This window comes from Saccostrea cucullata, unplaced genomic scaffold (genome assembly GCF_032062105.1).
Source record: "Saccostrea cucullata isolate Sc308-1 unplaced genomic scaffold, CSIRO_AGI_Scuc_v1 ctg14, whole genome shotgun sequence".
Classification (NCBI taxonomy): Eukaryota; Metazoa; Mollusca; class Bivalvia; order Ostreida; family Ostreidae; genus Saccostrea; species Saccostrea cuccullata.
The window spans coordinates 709,887-728,051 of record NW_026941090.1 but is presented as its reverse complement, the minus strand read 5'-3'; the positions used below and the strand labels follow the sequence as shown (position 1 = coordinate 728,051).

Here is an 18,165-nt window from a genome sequence, read left to right as displayed (position 1 = left end):
ACAGTAAAACGCAGTTATAGCGTACATACTTATAATGAATTTATGCTTACGTCAAAGTGATTTTCTTTTCTTGAGAATTTGAAACATGTTATACACTTACAAATTAGCTTAAAAGCTATAATGAATCTACATTATTGGTCCCTGGTACTTGGCTACATGCACGTTTTATTGTTTTATGCGTATATAAGATCATTTATAGAAGTACATTTGTTAATCTGGGTAAATTGCAGATGAAGACAAGACTCTGACCGTCCAACTGTCCTTGGAGAAAACTTTCGAGCCTCATCTAAGTAACTCACGTACACTGGGATTTAGGCAGTACGCTGACAAGATTTCTTCTTCAGTAAGACTGCCTTCAAATATAAACCTATAATTTTGAAAGCAAACTTATTTGAATTTCTTTCAATTAACATATCTTAGTATTCCATTCTAATAAGTCAGAATGTTTTCCTCGGAAAATGTCATATAAACATATATTAATTTTTAACTTTTCAGTTGAGAAGAATTCTGTCCTCTCCAAATTTAATGGATATTTTCATCCAAGAATTCAGGTAAGATATATATACATGTATTGTAGATTTATAAACAGGATTTCTTACAGAGAAAATCAAAGTCATTATTATTCTGAACCCCACATATCACTTACCAAAAAATTGCTATGTTGTAGAGAGCTTTCGGGAGGTACAACTGAGATCGCTGTATTGCTGTTCATGAATACTACTATAACGGAGGCTAACACAAGGACAGTCGCACTAGAGCTGTATGACAATGTGGACAAGAAGAACTGCTTGACAGTGGAGACCAGTTGTATCAAACTCAGGAATCAAACCTACATAGGGAACAGTACTAGTCTTGGTTAGTATGCTATTTTCAACAAAACACGATATAATCACATATTTTTGCGCGGTTAGATTTTCATGGTTTGAGAAAAATATTATTTATATATGTTTTCATGTGAATTTGATTTGTGGTTGAAAAGTTGTTATATATTTTAACATTTACATTATGTGGCATGGAACATCTCTTCATACCTCAAAATCAACCAAAATTAACCCCCGTCAATTTTCATAGTTGAGACAATGTATATTAAAGGTATTTATGAAGATAAGTACTGTACACCAACTTTTATTCGCGACGACTTTATTTCGCGATTTACCAGGAATAAACTTCGCGATCAAGCCTTTTAAAATATCTTGTTAATAGACACATACATTTTAATGACCAGTTCGCGGCGAGAAAATATTCGCGATGATGAGGCTCTCGCGAACTTCGCGAAAATTTCTCGCAAGCGAATAAAAGATGGTTTACAGTACCCTGAAACAGATTTCAGACTTGTTTAATCATTTAACCTTTCGGCAGACACATTGATTTATCTCTCTATCAAGCCCTATTAGTTTCAAAAATGTATCAAAGTGTACATAAAATTTTTAATTTTGTGTATTATTTCAGAAAGATTTTCTTTTTAACATACCGGTATTTATATGTATGTATACAGTATTGAATGATGATTTTTTGTCTTTCTCAAACAGTTGCAGTTATCTGCTATACCTGTTCCAAACAACAGATCTGTGTATCAGAAACAAACAACTACCGCTGTGTGTAAGTAGATACTGATTCCTAAAATTCTGTTATTCTAAGTTATTTCTCATATTGTCACTTCCACTGAACTCTGTACATATAACTGTATATTTTCTCTATCAGAGAAGCACCATCTACAACAGTTACCAACCCTGCACAGACAGAAGGTAAGTCTATTATTCTGATTCTCAGTTTCAGACAGTGTACATGTACTTTGTACAATGTGCATAAATATGATTTAGAGATCTATGAATTCCTCACAATTCAGACAATTTTGTTGACAGGAATATCCATTTTTTTAAGAATAATATGTATATAGTTGATGTTCCTGCATGCTTTAAGAAGAAATTAAGTTCAAGCAGCATATGGTAACAAAGGCTACTGTTATATTTTACTATGACATGCCTACAATAACGTTATTCTTATCAAAATTAGATTTAACAAATCCTTGTTTTGTATTACAGAGCCATCTAACACTGACCTTATTTTCGGCCTGGCCTTGGGATTACCCCTGGCACTCATTCTATTCCTGATAATCTCTATACTGGTATACCTTCTGTATCGTAGACAGGGGAGATCCTATTCATATTCAGATACTTCATCGGTGGATCCGTGAGTATTTAGTTTCTATGGTTTTCAAGTTCTATAAAAAATTACCAAAAAATGTTTCTGAAAACTTTAATAATATCATTTTCATAAAGTTAATCCTTAAAAGTCTGTCCCACAATCTCATTTTTAGCTCACCTTGACAAAGTCAAGAAGAGCTTAGCCTTACGATATACAATCGGCGTCAGAATCAGAACTAGTGTTGGCATCCCGGTTTTAGGAACATGTCTATTCCCAAGTCACTATAAAGCCTTCCTGGACAGAACTTACATGGATTATGTGTCTTAGTGTTGGACACCACCAAACTTGCTTTAAATGCTGTATCTGACATACATTTTCTAGATAAGTGACCAGATTAAGGTTCTTTGAGCAGGTCTATTCCCAAGTAACAATAAGGTCCCTGGAACAAACTTGCATGAATAATGCTGGATCTCGCTTGCACCTTTTCCAGATGAGTGATTAGGTTAAAGTTTTTTGGAGCAGGTCCATTTCTGAGTAACTATAAGCCCTACTTGGACCAAACTTGCATGAAAAATGCAAATGGACACTACCAAACTGGCTTCGGATGCTGGATCTGACCTACATTTTCCAGATGAGTGACACGATATTATGATTAATCTTGCATCTTAGGATGGACTCTTCCGGACTTGATCCAGATTTGGAACTATTTACTATCATTTTCTTAAAAATAGTTAACAGGTTGCAGTTTTTGGAGCAGATTCATTTCCAACGAACTTAAAGTCATATTTAAACCAAACATGCTAGGATGTTGAACTTGGAATGCATACTAAATAGAAAAAGATGATGTGATATTTCCTTTCCTATTAAATTTGACATTCGTTGAGGTGAGCTCTGTAATCTTTGATTACCATGTTTCCAGGTATCACTTAAGAGAAGCCTTTGGCTCAAACATTCTGGGACACAAAACCATCAATGTTGGTGGTGGTTTAGGGGTGGGTGCGTTTAGAGCCTTGCCAGATGGTCAGCAGGAAGAAGATATTATAGATTCACAGAAGCATCAGGAGGAAATAGAGGAGGGACCAGACAAAAACAGGAGCCAAGAACAGGAAATTGACAGCTCAACAGACAATTCACATTCTGGTTAGTACATGATGTTCTTTCCTTCCCCATTATAAGCTTAAAGGCTGTCAAAATAACAATTCCTTTCTTTGGGTCCAAAAAAAGTTGATAATCTTTTGGACAGGAAGTATGACCAACTTTAGAACAATGTGTTATAAAATATTTTTCAGATGCAATGAGCGATGACCAACCTCGGTCCTCCAAGGTTTCTTTTGATTCCGTTTTTCATGTCATTGACCCAAAAGAAGAGGTAAGATGGAGGATAGTCACAAATCTCCTTAATATACCTGGAGAAAACTAAGACCTAAAAAAATTAATATTTTGGTTTTCAGGGCCGCCTGCATCTCAATTCATCAATGTGCATTACCCATTTTTATCCTGATGAATAAAATATTTTGATCATGCACTCGTGTAGTGCCAAAAAAGAATCTGGAATTCCCGACTGCATTTTTGAATTGGTAAAACGTTTGACAAACGTCAAGATGATCCAGTCTATTGGCCTAGTTAAAAATTGCAAATATGGCAGTCAGTTTAATAGGTTAAGGTATCAAGATTAAGTTTGGTCATGATGACATCTAAATACACTTTTTTTCTGACCTCATGACCTTGAAGTTTGACCTACATGTACGTTTAAAAAAATAAACATTACATTGAATTGGTCATGACTTTTAAATGAGAAGAGATAGGGCTTTTATATTAAATATGTACATTAATTGTGACAAGACCTTTCTAAATACACTATGATTTTTTACCTGGTTACCTTGCCCTTGAAGCTTGACCAATTTTTAAAAAAAAAAAAAAACTTAAACCTTTTTCATGACAAGACCTTTCTAACTACGATATAATTTTTGACTTCGGGACCTTTTTTTCTTTGAAGACAAGTCTAACCTAATTTTCAAAAAAATCAACTTCGATGAAAACTTCAAATGGCAAATGATAGGGCCTTCATATTTGACACTTTGTGTCATAAAAAAAATGACATCTCAACCACAAAAACACCGAAAGAGGGGGCCACAATTCTTTGAATTTGCTTTTTTATCTTTAAATTAGTCTAAAAAACTGGAAGAACGTTCTGTAAATGATAGAATTTCTCTTCTGTCTACCTCTAGGTCAAGTCTAAAAGTTTAGATATTTGAATGAGTTTTCATTCTTATAAAGGTATTTTTGTATATAAATTTCATAAAACATTACTCATATGGGATAAGAAAGAGGGATATCTCTAAAATTTTGGTTAAACTTAATTGTGATTTTCAATTAAGAAATCAACAGAAAACAGAGAGTATTTTAGAGCCTTGTCAGATGGTGAGCAGGAAGGAGATATAGATTCCCAGAGGCATCAGAAAGAACTCAGAGAGGAATCTAACACTAACGGGAAGCAAGAACAGGAAATTGAGAGCCCCACAGACAATTCACATTCTGGTTAGTGCATGGTGTTTTTTCCTTCTCCATAAAGCCTAAGGCTGTCAAAATAAGTATTCAATACTTTGTATAAAAAGCAAGTTGATAGTCCTTTGAACAGGAAGTATGACCCACTATACCACAATGTGTATTAAATTGTTTTTTCAGATGCAAGGTTTGGTGAACAACCTCAATCCTACAAGGTTTCTTGGGATTCTATTATAATGGAATTAACCGAAAAAAGAGAGGTAAGCTAGAAAATAGTCACGTACTTCCTTAATCTACCTGGAGAATAGCTACCCATTTGTATCCTCCGGATTTCCCACTGCATTTTGACTACGATTTTGAACCAGTAAAATGTAAAAAAAAAAAAAAAACATCAGGATGATCTAGTCTATTGGCCTATCCCGGAAGTTAAAAATTGCAAATATGGCAGTCGAGTTAAAGCAAGGCGACCGGTGGTAATTACCAGTGGTAAATACCGGCATTTCCCATTTAGGTAAATACTACCAATATCTCAGGCCATCTTTATTTACATAAAGAAATTCTAAAAGGAAAGCTTTATGTTCATTTCATTTATTTAAACTGAAATATTACAAAATCATTTTTTTAATCATGGAAGTGATACAAGGTTGTTTCTTAATAAATTAGGTGTACTAAATGAGATGATTCAAGTTATAGATAAGTTACTGTAGCTATTTCTTATTTCCCGGGAAATACCAGTAATTCCTGGGAATTACATCAATACATGTACCTGTATTTCCCACCATCCTCCTGGGAAATATGAGTAAATTCCCGCTTTTTTGCCAACCCTGAGATAAAGGTCGATATTTTTAACCATACTGTTTGCTCAGATAAAGGGAGGGACTTACTTTTACATGCATGGCACACAGAGGCATTAACGTTCGTGAAGACCATGGAGAACGCTATTCCCTATACACAAACAATATACAGAGGAAGTCAATGAATATTACCTGTACAACTTGTTTGGCCTCCATTCTCACCATAAAATCAGTAAATCTCGCATTGAAAATAGACAAAAATCACTAGCAATAAATGATAATTGTAAATTCTATAATTTCAGAGTTATAATTAATATCAAACAAGCAGAAATCTCACCGGTCAACTTTTGTAAAAATCTATGGTATCTACCTTAGGCTTACATTGTACGCCACAGCAGCAATGATTTGAGTCCATTGTAAAGAAAATAATAAAGCACGTGTACACTTTCAAATTAAAATATTCATCCTTCCCTGATGTCCTTTTCAATGTAAAAAAAAACATTTATAATTTTCGTATATAGAGTCTTTGATCACGGCCAATAGCAACAGTTGCTTCCCGTTTGTTTGAAAAGTCGCGTGGTCTTATTTTTAGCAAATATGTCCTATTGGGAAAACATCGCGAGAACGATGGTATCGTAAAGTTGTTATATGTACACATGTATATATACACGCAATTATAAACCTAAAATTGTTTGCATCGAAATGGCTTCCTTAATGCGCTGGTAAACATCAAAAGAAAGTTAATCAGATAGTGGCAACAAGTGTCAAATTAGGTGAAAGAGTTATACACAGGGACTAATAGCTAAATGTCAATGAATTTTAAGTACCCACTGATGGACCTTAATTCGCTGAAGCTTGATTGATGGGGGAATACAGACCAAGTGAATTTGAGGGTGGTGCTTATTATCTTGGGATTAACAGAAGGATATGGAGATAAAGAACAGTATTCAATTTCAAAGTCCTTTAAACAATACAAATAGGAGCAGAGCAAACATGGACCTCCGAAACATCAGAGGTAGGATCAGGTGCCATGGAGGAGTGAGCATCACATGCTGACCAGTCACATCCGCATGGTCATTAGGGCATTAATTTCAGTCCAAATTCATAAGGGAATAACTGTAATTCTTCCATGGCACATAGTGGGGTTTCTGACGGTTCTTCCATGCTAGAACTTAATAACATTTTCAAAGACGGCTCCCTCAACCTCGGAACATGGACGTCAGGAAGAATCACAGATTTCATTTAGTGTGGATAAACCAAAGGCTGATAATTTTGACGTTGAATAAAATCATAAGCACTATTTATAGTGCTCAAACACTCTTAAATAGTTGTGTTATGTAAGCAATTGACAAGATGCATCCCTTAAAGTGTTGGGTTCTATAACTTTGACACATGTCTGGTTTTTAGGATGTCGTTTCATTACACAAATCATCGGAATGTGGAAGATGCAGGAGAGAAGCAGGGAATAAATTGTCTTGAAATATACAATCAATGTTAAAGCCTGTTGCTTAAAAGTTGCTAGTTTTGAAATTATTTTAAAAAATCAAAAGCCTGCGATTGTTTTTAATGAGTTATAAAGGGGGAAAAGCCTCCCTCTCGCATTTATTTATTTATTTATTTATTTATTTGAAAAACTGGCCTGAGAACCACGTTATTAATTTTTCTAGCCAAAGCATCTGCATCTTCGCTAGCCATTTTGATACGCTCTCTCCTCATAAACGCTTGGCATATGGTGCTATGAAAAGAAGGGACCGTTTTCGTCAAGTGATTTCGTGTTTGAACAAGTACGATCGATGTCGATCCACGCCAATTACAACTTGTGATAAAAATCCCAACTTTTATGATTAACACGAAATGACAAGGGATTATGAGGAGATCGAGTTGTGAATCTGAAACCTTGTTTAACGAAGATGAAGCACCTGGAAAATGTGTTCTTTTAGAGTGGGGTTTATTTTTTATCTATAAAGTTTTAAAAAACTGGAATAGCTGAGAACGATAGTATAGTTCTCCGCACATCTCTAAGTTGATTTTTAAAAAAAATTAATATTTGAATGAGTTTTTATATTTATATAGATATATCATATATGAATTTAAAAAAAAAAACATTACTCGTTTGGGAAAACAAAAAGAGATAACTGTAAAATTTTGGTTAAACTCGTAATTTTCACTGCAGAAATTAACGGGAAACGGAAAGAATTTAAGAGTCTTGCCAGATGGTCAGCAGGAAGGAGATATAGAGTCTCAAAAGCATCAGGAGGAAATCGAGGAGGAATCTAACAATAACGGGAACCAAGAACAGGAAATTGAGAGCCCCACAGACAATTCACATTCTGGTTAGTACATGGTGTTCTTTCCTTCTCCATAAAGCTTAAGGCTGTCAAAATAACAATACTTTATATGAAAAGCAAGTTGATAATACTTTGGACAGGAAGTATGACCCACTATGCCACAATGTGTATTAAATTGTTTTTCAGATGCAATGAGAGATGACCGACCTCTGTCCTCCAATGTTTCTTTGGATTCCCTTTATTATGTCCTTGAACCAAAAAAAGAGGTAAGCCAAAAAATATTCACATACCTCCTAAATCAACGTGTTGAATACTTGGACCAAAACAAAATTAAAAACTTGGTCCCTTTTTGTCTGCATTTTTGAATCTGCAAAACTTGACAAACATCAAGATGATCCAAACTATTGTCCTTCTTAAAAATTGCAAACATGACAGTCGAATTAACAGATTAAGACATCAAAATTAAGTTTCAGGTCATGATGGCATTAATTTCGGTTTATATCCATAAGGGAATAACTGTCATACTTCCATGGCACATACATGTAGTGGTGGGGTCTGAAATTTGCTCCATGCTAGAACATAATAACGCTATCAAAGACGGTTCCCTCAACCTCGGAACTAAATGGACGTCTCCAAGAATCGCGGATTTCATTTAGTGTGTATAAGCTAAAGACTGATAATGTGACGTTTAATAAAATCATAAACGCAATTTGTAGTACTGAAACTTTCTTAGAAAAGTTGTGTTATGTAAGCAATTAACCAGATGCATCACTAAAAGTGTTGGGTTTCAAAATTTTGACACGTGTCTGGTTTTAAGGATGTCGTTGTTTCATCACACAAATCATCGGAATGTGGAAAATGCAGGAGAGAGGAGCAGGGAATAAATTGTCTTGATTTCTACAGTCAATATTAAGGCACTGTTGATAAAAAGTTGCTTTTTTTAAATTTTTTTTTTTCAAAAATACCGCATTTGTTTTTTTTTATGAGAAATAAAAGGCCTCCCTCTCAAATTTAGTTTGGGAAAAACTGACCTGAAAACCTTTTTTTTTTTTTTTTTTGCATAAGCATCTGCATCTTCGCTTGACATGGGTTTTCTGATACGCTATTGTCCTCATAAATCCTTGACATACGGTCCGTGAAAAGAAATGACCGTTTTCGTCGTGATCTCGAATTTAAACAGGCACGCAGAGATTGCTTCATCAACAAAAAATAATGTATTTAAAACATGAAAAAGAATTTTTAACTGGAAGGTATTGATTTTTCATTTTTAATTTTAAGTGCAAATCTACATCTTTAATATAGATTCCTTATCATATTTTTCACATAATTATCTTCAGATATTGGATGATACCATTTCCATTCATAGAATAATATGATCGTTGTTTACTTGCGTTTTTCATTCCCGAGAGTAAGGAGTCAAGATATGTCCCGAACTCAGATATCGTCATCTACAAAAAGCATTTGCTGATTGGTCTATCGATGTCGATCCTCTCCAATCACAACTTGAGAAAAAAATCTCAACTTTTTTAACACCGAATGCAAAGGGCTTATGAGGAGAGTTGTGTATAAGAATCCTTGGCTAGCGAAGATGAAGCACCTGGAAAATATGTCCTGTTGAAGTTTATTTATCTTAGTTTAAAAATAAACAGGAAGAACTGTGATAATATTGTTCTCCCATCTACCTTTGAATCATTTTTCAAAGGTTTAAATATTTGAACAAGTTTTCATATTAATATAGATAACTCTTAAATTTTGGTTAAACTTGTAAATTTCACTATAGAAATCAACGGAAAACAGAGAGTATTTTAGAGCCTTGTCAGATGCTCAGCAGGAAGGAGATATAGAGTCTCAGAGACATCAGGAGGAAATCGAGGAGGAATCTGACAATAACGGGAACCAAGAACAGGAAATTGAGAGCCCCACAGACAATTCACATTCTGGTTAGTGCATGGTGTTCTTTCCTTCTCCATAAAGCCTAAGGCTGTCAAAATAACAATACTTTATATGAAAAGCAAGTTGATAATACTTTGGATAGGAAGTTTGACCCACTATACCACAATGTGTAATAAATTGTTTTTAAGATACAAGGAGAGATGACCAACCTCTGTCCTCCAATGTTTCTTTGGATTCCCTTTATTATGTCCTTGAACCAAAAAAAGAGGTTAGCCAGAAAATAGTTACATGCTTCCTTAATCAATGTGGAGAATACTTAGCATCTGGAAAATTTGTCTTGTTAAAGTTTATTACTTAGTTAAAAAAACAACTGGAATTTACATTCATTAATTGTTCATTATGCATTACAGTTTCGGAAAGATCAACCTTCGGATAACGAGACACCCGTAGCACCTGATCATGTTCAGGTAAACAGAAATAAGATGCACTCTCACTGAATCTTACTACAATGCATGCTTATTCTATAAATTTATTTAATACAGTCATTTAGTATTCAACAAAAATACAAAGGAAAATGTTCTCTTTGTAGGAAGACTCTGGGTCCGAGGCTTAGCATCCTTTATTTGGAAACAAACCAGAGAGAATTAATGTTTGTTTTTTGTTTTGTTTTTTAACATTTTGTAAAATGAATGGATATAAAGACTATGTTTTATACTGCAACCTGATTATAGATAATGAGATGTCTTTTTAATTGCTCTAAAATTTATTCAAATATCCTTTGATTTATATTACATATACATATACATGCATTTTCCAAAGAACTTGTGGCTTTAGGTGAGCATGTAATGTAATTTGCTTTAAGCAAAGTTTTTGTATAACACATGTATGTAGATAATTTGCTGGTTGATCATTATAATAATGATCATTATGTTTGATGTATTGTATGATGCAAATGCATCCGTCCACCAGTGACATGTGACAGAATACATTGTCTCAGAATTTGACTGTCATTTTCAAAAAGTGAAGCCTTGACTTTTTTTTTTAACTTTTGCAGTTTTTGATTGAAAGAAGGAAAATCTGAAGTACTGTATACAGTACGTAGAATTTTATCAAAACTCATATTAAGGGATTCTTCTTTAAAACATAGTATTTTATTTGAGCGAGAAGTAATTTTAATGATTTTGTGCCTTAAGAGACATACTGTATACAGCGAACTTTTCGCGCTCCTTTTCATTTTCGCCCCTTTTTGCACTTCTTAAAGAAGGTACTAAATTGTGTGAAAGGGAAAAACTAACACAGGGCGAAAATATCCTTGTATACAGTAATGTACGCAGGAATGAATTTTCAGCAATATTCAATTTTAGCAATTTTAACACCATCGTTAAAAATGCTAAAATTGAATCCTCGTTAAAATTTCTGCTTATATGTTAGTAGTTTGATCATACAAAAGCGTACTGTACATGTACATTTGTCAATGCAAGTGTATCTGAGAAATAACCCATACCAGTACTGGCAATTGTGCAGTAATTTAATACATTCAGGGATCTTTCAGAGGAAATAGATGTTTACTGTTGTAGTATATTTTAAGACTTGTATGTTTGTCCTTGTACATGTATATTAACCTCAAAAAGTTAGTCTGTGATAGCCAATTACATTTGTATATTTATTCAAATTATTTGTATGTTTTGTGACGGTTTTATTTTCTTGATTAAAAAATAATGAAACATGCAAAATTGTAGAATGATGCAATATACCGGTATACATAATTTTGTTTAATGTAATGATTGGGTTCACTATAATCCACAATCAGTATTATATTTAATATGCCTTTATATTTTATATTGATATTTTTATGAATAAATGTGCTTTTCATTTACACATTGTTATTTCTTCAGGTTCGCAAAATCAGACATTACACTGAACTCTCTGAATGATACAATTTTCTAACCTCTGAGATATAAAGTAATGATTGAGATTTTTCCGAATCCAAGCTTCTTTATTAATTGATACAGAGCAGACATATTTATTAGTCAATGGAGAGTCCATACTTTGTCAGATTGTACACCAGGTGGTTCATTTTTTGTCAATTAAGATATTACATGTATATACAGACATACGGATGGATGCTTTGCCCAGGGTTCATAAGTTATGTAACCTGAAAAAGGAGTACCTTAATTGTTTCTTTGCTTAAGATTAGGGTACATGAGGTCAAGGTCACACTGAAGATTAAGAACAAAATGACACAATTGAATAACGTTAACTCTCTGTAATTTGTATTAGTGACTGAAAGTTAATGATAATATTTTGAGTATTTTATTTAAAATCCGAGTCCTAAATAGTGAAATCAAAGGTCATTAGAGCAGTGTTTTGGCGCCGTGGGTGGCCAAAATAGGGTCCAATTTCTAATGCTGAAAATTCGTCATGAACTTATAACGGTGAAATGGGTGCGTATCATTACCGCTACATTTTCAGAATTTTCATTACCGCTACATAGTCATTACAGCTACAAAAAAACGTTACATTGCCGCTACATAAAAAAGTATACATTACCGCTACATCGCCTCTATCGTTAGCCAGCCACATATGCGTGAACAGTACATCCTACAAATGCATAAGACCCGTTTCCCCTGCTCACCACGGGGAGATGAAAGTAGGACTTTGAGCAGGATGTTTTTTTCATTATTAAAATCAATTTCATTTCATAAAACACAAAAAATTAAAATCAAGCACTGTTCATAGATAAAATTCTAAGCTTTGTAAAATGATTTTACACTATCGCTAAAGCCTTGAAAGCCATTAGCTTGACTAGACATATTGTTTTCTAAATTTATAACCATCGATAAGTAAGCCGGTGTAAAGACGAATAATGACCCCCATCGAATAATGACCGGGGGGTCATTTTTCAACGATAAAAAATGACCCCCACCCGTAGAAAAAAATCGTTTTTTGTAGAAAAAGGGTCCTAGGGGGTCATTATTTTATATGTTAGTCCTATAAAATAATGACCCCCATTGAAAAATGACCCCCTTTAAAGTGATACAAAATATACACTCTTTGATATCTTTTTTACAACGAAACTTATTTTTACATTTTCTGTAACCAGAAAAATACAAAAAGTCGTATGAAATAATTAAGAGATTCACGTAGTCTTTCAATGCTAAAATTGTGTTTGAAAAGAGATTCTTTAATTGTCAAGTTAATAAATTTCTTTTTAATATTCCTCCTTAATTATAGTGTTTGCTTAAAGAATGATATTCCATTTGTTTTTAGAAATCAAACCATGCAAAAATCAGATTTAAATACTCTTTAATAGAAAAAATTAAATTTTCCGTCATTTCAACTTTTAGTTTGTTTAAGTTTTGCAAATCCTATTTGACAATGAAAGAGGAGAAAATCCCCCCCCCCCAAAAAAAAAGAACATTACGTTAAATCAAAACAAAAAAATAATAATAAATGAAAAACAAAAATATAAATAAAACTCTATACCTTTCAATAATTCAGAAAGAGGCTCTAGATAAAATATTGAAATGAAGTTAAGCCTTCACTCAAGAACTATCATATCATAATTTACTTCGCCATGATTAAAGCATACTTTAAATGTTGGTGGAGATTTACTTGAAAGTATTGTGGCAAAGTAACAGTTAACAATTAGTAGAATAGTAGATTATTTTTAGCTTATTTTTAATTCCTTCTTATAGAAAAATAAAGGTATGGTGGGTTTTTTTTTGCTTTTGTTCAATATCGACTTCCTCCTAAATAAGAAAGGGGGTGGGGTAAGGATAAGACCTAAAAATATGCTCTGTAAAGCTATGGGCTAGTGTAAAATACACAGTCATTCTAATGCAAAAACTATACATGTAGACATAAACTTTTGATTTAGCACACAGTAATTATTACATTTCTTTTAACGTAGAGCATTTTTCGTATGACATCATAACTGGTAAATGTGTTAAACCTGTGCTAACCCATTCATAATTAATTCAATGCCACTTTTTCCCGTACTTGACAGCTTCAATAAAAATGGTAGAAAATATTGCATTTTGAAATTCACAGAATTCAATCATACCAACATAATCTTAATTCAATTCATATATTTTTTGGTTTATAATGCTTGATGGCAATATATTTCTGGAATAAGAGAAAATATGTAGGTACCTTTTATTTACTAGATCTAGACCTGAAGTTGACAAACCCAAGACTATCTAGTGTAATGAAATTACAATGCACATACAACTTTCGTAATAATTTGAATGGTATGTAACCATTTTGAAGGAATGCATAAATCGTAAGAAATCTATCTTTAGTTGCCAGCTATATAGTGTAATATCTTGATGAAACGTGTCTAAGTCAAAGATGTACGTGTTGTTGATCGTTTGATCGTGTGTACATTTTTGTGATATCTATAATGAAATGATGTGCATTCCCTTTAACAATTATTTGTTACCTATTCATATCCTTGGTGTTTGATTACAATTTTTCTATTAAATATGATCTTTTTAAAGTAAAAGTACAATTTCTGATTAATATTTAATCTGAAAGTAACCCCAAACAGTCATTTAATTATTAAAACCCGTGTAAGTGCAAAAAGGTCAAGAATATGAGTATCGGTAAATAGCCTATCTTTCATTAGTTAGAGGGGAAAGGTATATATTTTAATCATTTTTTTGTAATCATTTGGCTATGTTCTTCATCATATTGAAGATTGAAAACATTGTGACAAAGACTTCTAAAAAATATTTACAAATATAGGGTGCATAATTGACTAAAAATAATAGAGTTCATTTGACTATTTTTTTTTTAATGGTGGACTTATCTTTTATGTTAATTGAATAAAAAAGAAATTATTCTTGACAAGATATTGTTTAATATTATTCATAAAAAAGTTTATAAACGACGATGTTTGAAGAAGTATTTTTGTGATTTTTCATATTCCCTTTATGACAAGTACCCCTAAAAATATTTGAAAATGTGAAGTCGCAGTATGTAAATACCATACCAAGTTTCACAGCCTGTTCTAGATTAAAAAACAAGGAAACATATCATGATATCTTAACTGATTGATAAGCAAGTACTAATTTATCATTTTGAAAAGTTTGAAAATCTTGTGACAAAGACTTTTCCGACATAGGTTCTACTTTAATTCTTGTTTTACTCCACCCTTTTACTCAGTTCTGAGTATATTTTTCAGAGAATTTAATATGAAAATCAGAACAAACATTTTCATCGTTGTAACGTCTTCTTCATAATGTATATTAATATGAAAAGTTAATTGAAGACCATTTCTTTTTATGTCCCCGTAAACGAAGATTCGAGGGTATATAGTTTTATCGTGTTCGTCTGTATGTCCGTCTGTCTATCTGGCGGTTTGTTTGTCCGCAAAAACCTTAACCTTTACCATAACTTTTCATTTATTGGAGCTATGACTTTCATATCTAATATGTATATTCCTTGTGACAAGACCTTACTTTGGGTACCACCAAATTTGACCTTTTGACCTTTACCTTGGAGTTCGTCCCATTTTACACAAAAATGCCAAATTTTTACTTTGGCCATAATTTTTAAACGGTACATACTAGTACTCTCATACTTCGAATATGTAGTTTTTTGGCATTACCTTTCATTGGATACTAAAAACCTTGACCTTTTGACCTTGACCTTGGAGTTTTCCGTACTTATGATTTTTTTTACCTTGGCCATAACTTTTGAACGGTAAGGGCTAGGGTATTCATACTTCACATATGTAATTCTTGTTACATTAAACATTTTCTTAAGAAAACATCGACTTTGACCTTTGAGTTTGATCTACCTTTCAAAAACTTATCCTTAGCCATTACTTTTGAACAAGTGGTGCTAGGGCTTTCCTATTTTGCAGTTGTATTTCTTGTGAGAAGACCCTACTTTGGGTAACAATATATTTAAATTGCATTTAAGAAAAGTTTAATCTTCGCTATGTTGCCATACAGGGGCATAGCTGTTTCACAAACACATCTTTTTATATATGAGGATTTGCGGATAAGAGATGGATACCTCAAAGCGTAACAGACGGACGGACGGACATCCCGATCACTATTTACCCTCCCGTTTTTCAAGCGCAGGATATAATAATATATAATACTGCTGATTTTTTCTGTCAGTTCGATGATTTCCACCATCAAAAAACAATGTTTACCTAACCCTTAAGGCTTGATAAATCTTTTACTCCTTTAGATTCTGAATCATTGCATTTACCTTAAAATATAGCTATAATTGTATAATGTTATGAGATCAACATATCATCAGTTTATTCCCAATAAGCACAGGTGAGCATTTTGGCCAATATGCTTCTTTATCCAATTTTTTTTTTTTGCCCCCTAAAAATTTTAGCTTTAATCTACAGGGGGTCATTTTTCTACGGGGGTCATTTTTCTTCACGTGGGTTCTGCAAATTTTTAGTGAAGTGACACTTTTTCTACGGGCAAAAGGGTCATTTTTCTACGTCGAATAATGACCGGGGGTCATTTTTCGCTGTCGAAAAATGACCCCCGGTCATTATTCGATGGGGGTCATTATTCGTCTTTACACCGGCATTCCCATGATTTGTAACACACTTCTCAATTGTGGCCATAATGTTCAGATGACGCTAAATAATTAAATTTCGACTGCAGAGTTATTCATATTAATATACTCATTCTGATTAGAATTAAGATAGTGAGTGAATTCTGTTTATTAGAACTCATATATCGAACCATATACCTGGCTAAAGCGATATGTAGCGGTAATGAGTTGTTTTGGACTAATTCAATATGTAGCGGTAATGAGTTGTTTTTGGCCGGAAAAATGTAGCGGTAATGGGGTTTTGAGAACATTGAAATAATTGAACGCGTTCATCTTAAATTTTTGAAATATATTTTTAATCTAAAAAGTAGTACTCCTAGTTATATGGTTTATGGCGAAACGGGTCGCTTCCCTTTGTATATAACAGTGTATTCAAGAATGATATCCTATTGGGCAAAATTATTGGTAAGCCCTGAAAATAAGATTGTTTATGTTACATATAGACATTTATTTGAACAGTTTTGTTCAGGATATGTAGCGGTAATGAGTTGTTTTTGGCCGGAAAAATGTAGCGGTAATGATCGGTCGAAAATTTGAAAAAATGTAGCGGTAATGAGTTGAAATTTTTGGCAATGTAGCCGTAATGTTGACCTCCCGGTGAGGTCGAGTGCGTCGATTCTTTCAATTATTAAGGCCTTATATTGTTTTATAACGGTAAATTTACTTCTACATAGAAAAAGCTGGCAGATCAGGGACGAAAGACACTTTTTGGACTAAATCGAAATAGTCAAATGTTTGAATTTAATTCAGAAACACATTGTCAATTGTTTGATACATACATAATAAGTGATTTAAATTATGGTTGTGAAATTTGGGGTTTCCACACATTACCTGAAAAAAGAACGCATCCATCTTATGTTCTGTAAAAACTTGCTCTGAGTTAAAAGATCTATATGTAGTTACATGGTTTATCATGAATAAGGTCGGAAACCATTGATCATATTCATGCAGGAAAATCAGAATTATGAAATACTGATGTAAATTACTTCATACAAATAACTTTATATTGAAATCTCCTTATGCATGAATATCTATTGCACAATGCAGAAAATAAATTTTAAAATTAATTGGGCAAGGGATGTTAAAGATTGTTTAGAATGGTACTTGAATATTTTTGGTTTAATCAAGATTTTATTAATACAACACAGTTTATATCTTTGTACAAGGAAAGACTGTAATGCTTTTTTTTGAAAATTAAAGTGTTTTTTGTACAAGCACATTAATTGTGTGTGATATTTTTTTTTCCAAAATTCATGCATATTTGACAAAACCTATTTATTCTAGGTTAAAGAAAAATATTACAAGAATTAGGCTTTCTTCCCATAACTTAAGTATAGAAACAGGAAGATACCAGAAAATTGAAAGAAGCAAAAGAATATGTCAATTTTGTAGTGATCACTATATAGAAGATGAATATCATTTCAGCTTAAATGTCCTATTTATGAAACTTTAAGAAAAAAAAATATATCAAACCATTTTATTTGAGATCTGAAAATGCTATAGTATGTACAAGCTTACTCAGTTCTCACTATGTTAGGGTTTTAATTTGTTTAGGAAAATTTATTTTTTCCATGCAATGGAATTAAGAAATAATGAATAATTTGATTCTCTCCCCCCCCCACCCCGCGCACACTCTCACCACTCGTTCTGTATATTTGTTTTTGTTCATATACTGATGAGCCATATGGCTTAAAGTTATTTCATAAAGAATTATTATCACTATTAATAATAACTGTCTTAAAAATGATTAATTCAGCATTACTTCAAGTTTCATATTGATAAAATTGTTTGGCTATGTGCCATGTGGTTTTCATTTCTGCAAAAAAAAAAAATTCTTACTCTAACACTGCCTAACTTTATCTTGAGACAACAAAGTTGGGACAAGTTTGCTGAAACGCCCTGTATAATTATGCTGCATATATGTATGTTCCACCAGAAACCAAAAA

General features: G+C 32.9%; 1 protein-coding gene across 1 annotated transcript in view; it reads left to right on the top strand.

Annotated features, from left to right (window-relative positions):
- Positions 1-10,238, top strand: part of LOC134257096 (pneumococcal serine-rich repeat protein-like) — a gene marked incomplete at its 5' end in the record, with an annotated part of 115,429 nt that extends 105,191 nt beyond the window's left edge. The window contains 12 exons of the mRNA XM_062739739.1: positions 231-343; positions 496-551; positions 668-855; positions 1,530-1,599; positions 1,702-1,745; positions 2,043-2,190; positions 3,065-3,285; positions 3,435-3,514; positions 9,513-9,672; positions 9,814-9,893; positions 10,036-10,092; positions 10,215-10,238. Of these exons, the coding sequence (XP_062595723.1) occupies positions 231-343; positions 496-551; positions 668-855; positions 1,530-1,599; positions 1,702-1,745; positions 2,043-2,190; positions 3,065-3,285; positions 3,435-3,514; positions 9,513-9,672; positions 9,814-9,893; positions 10,036-10,092; positions 10,215-10,238 (1,241 nt within the window). The remainder of the gene's footprint in view (positions 1-230; positions 344-495; positions 552-667; positions 856-1,529; positions 1,600-1,701; positions 1,746-2,042; positions 2,191-3,064; positions 3,286-3,434; positions 3,515-9,512; positions 9,673-9,813; positions 9,894-10,035; positions 10,093-10,214) is intronic.
- Positions 10,239-18,165: the final 7,927 nt, after the last annotated feature.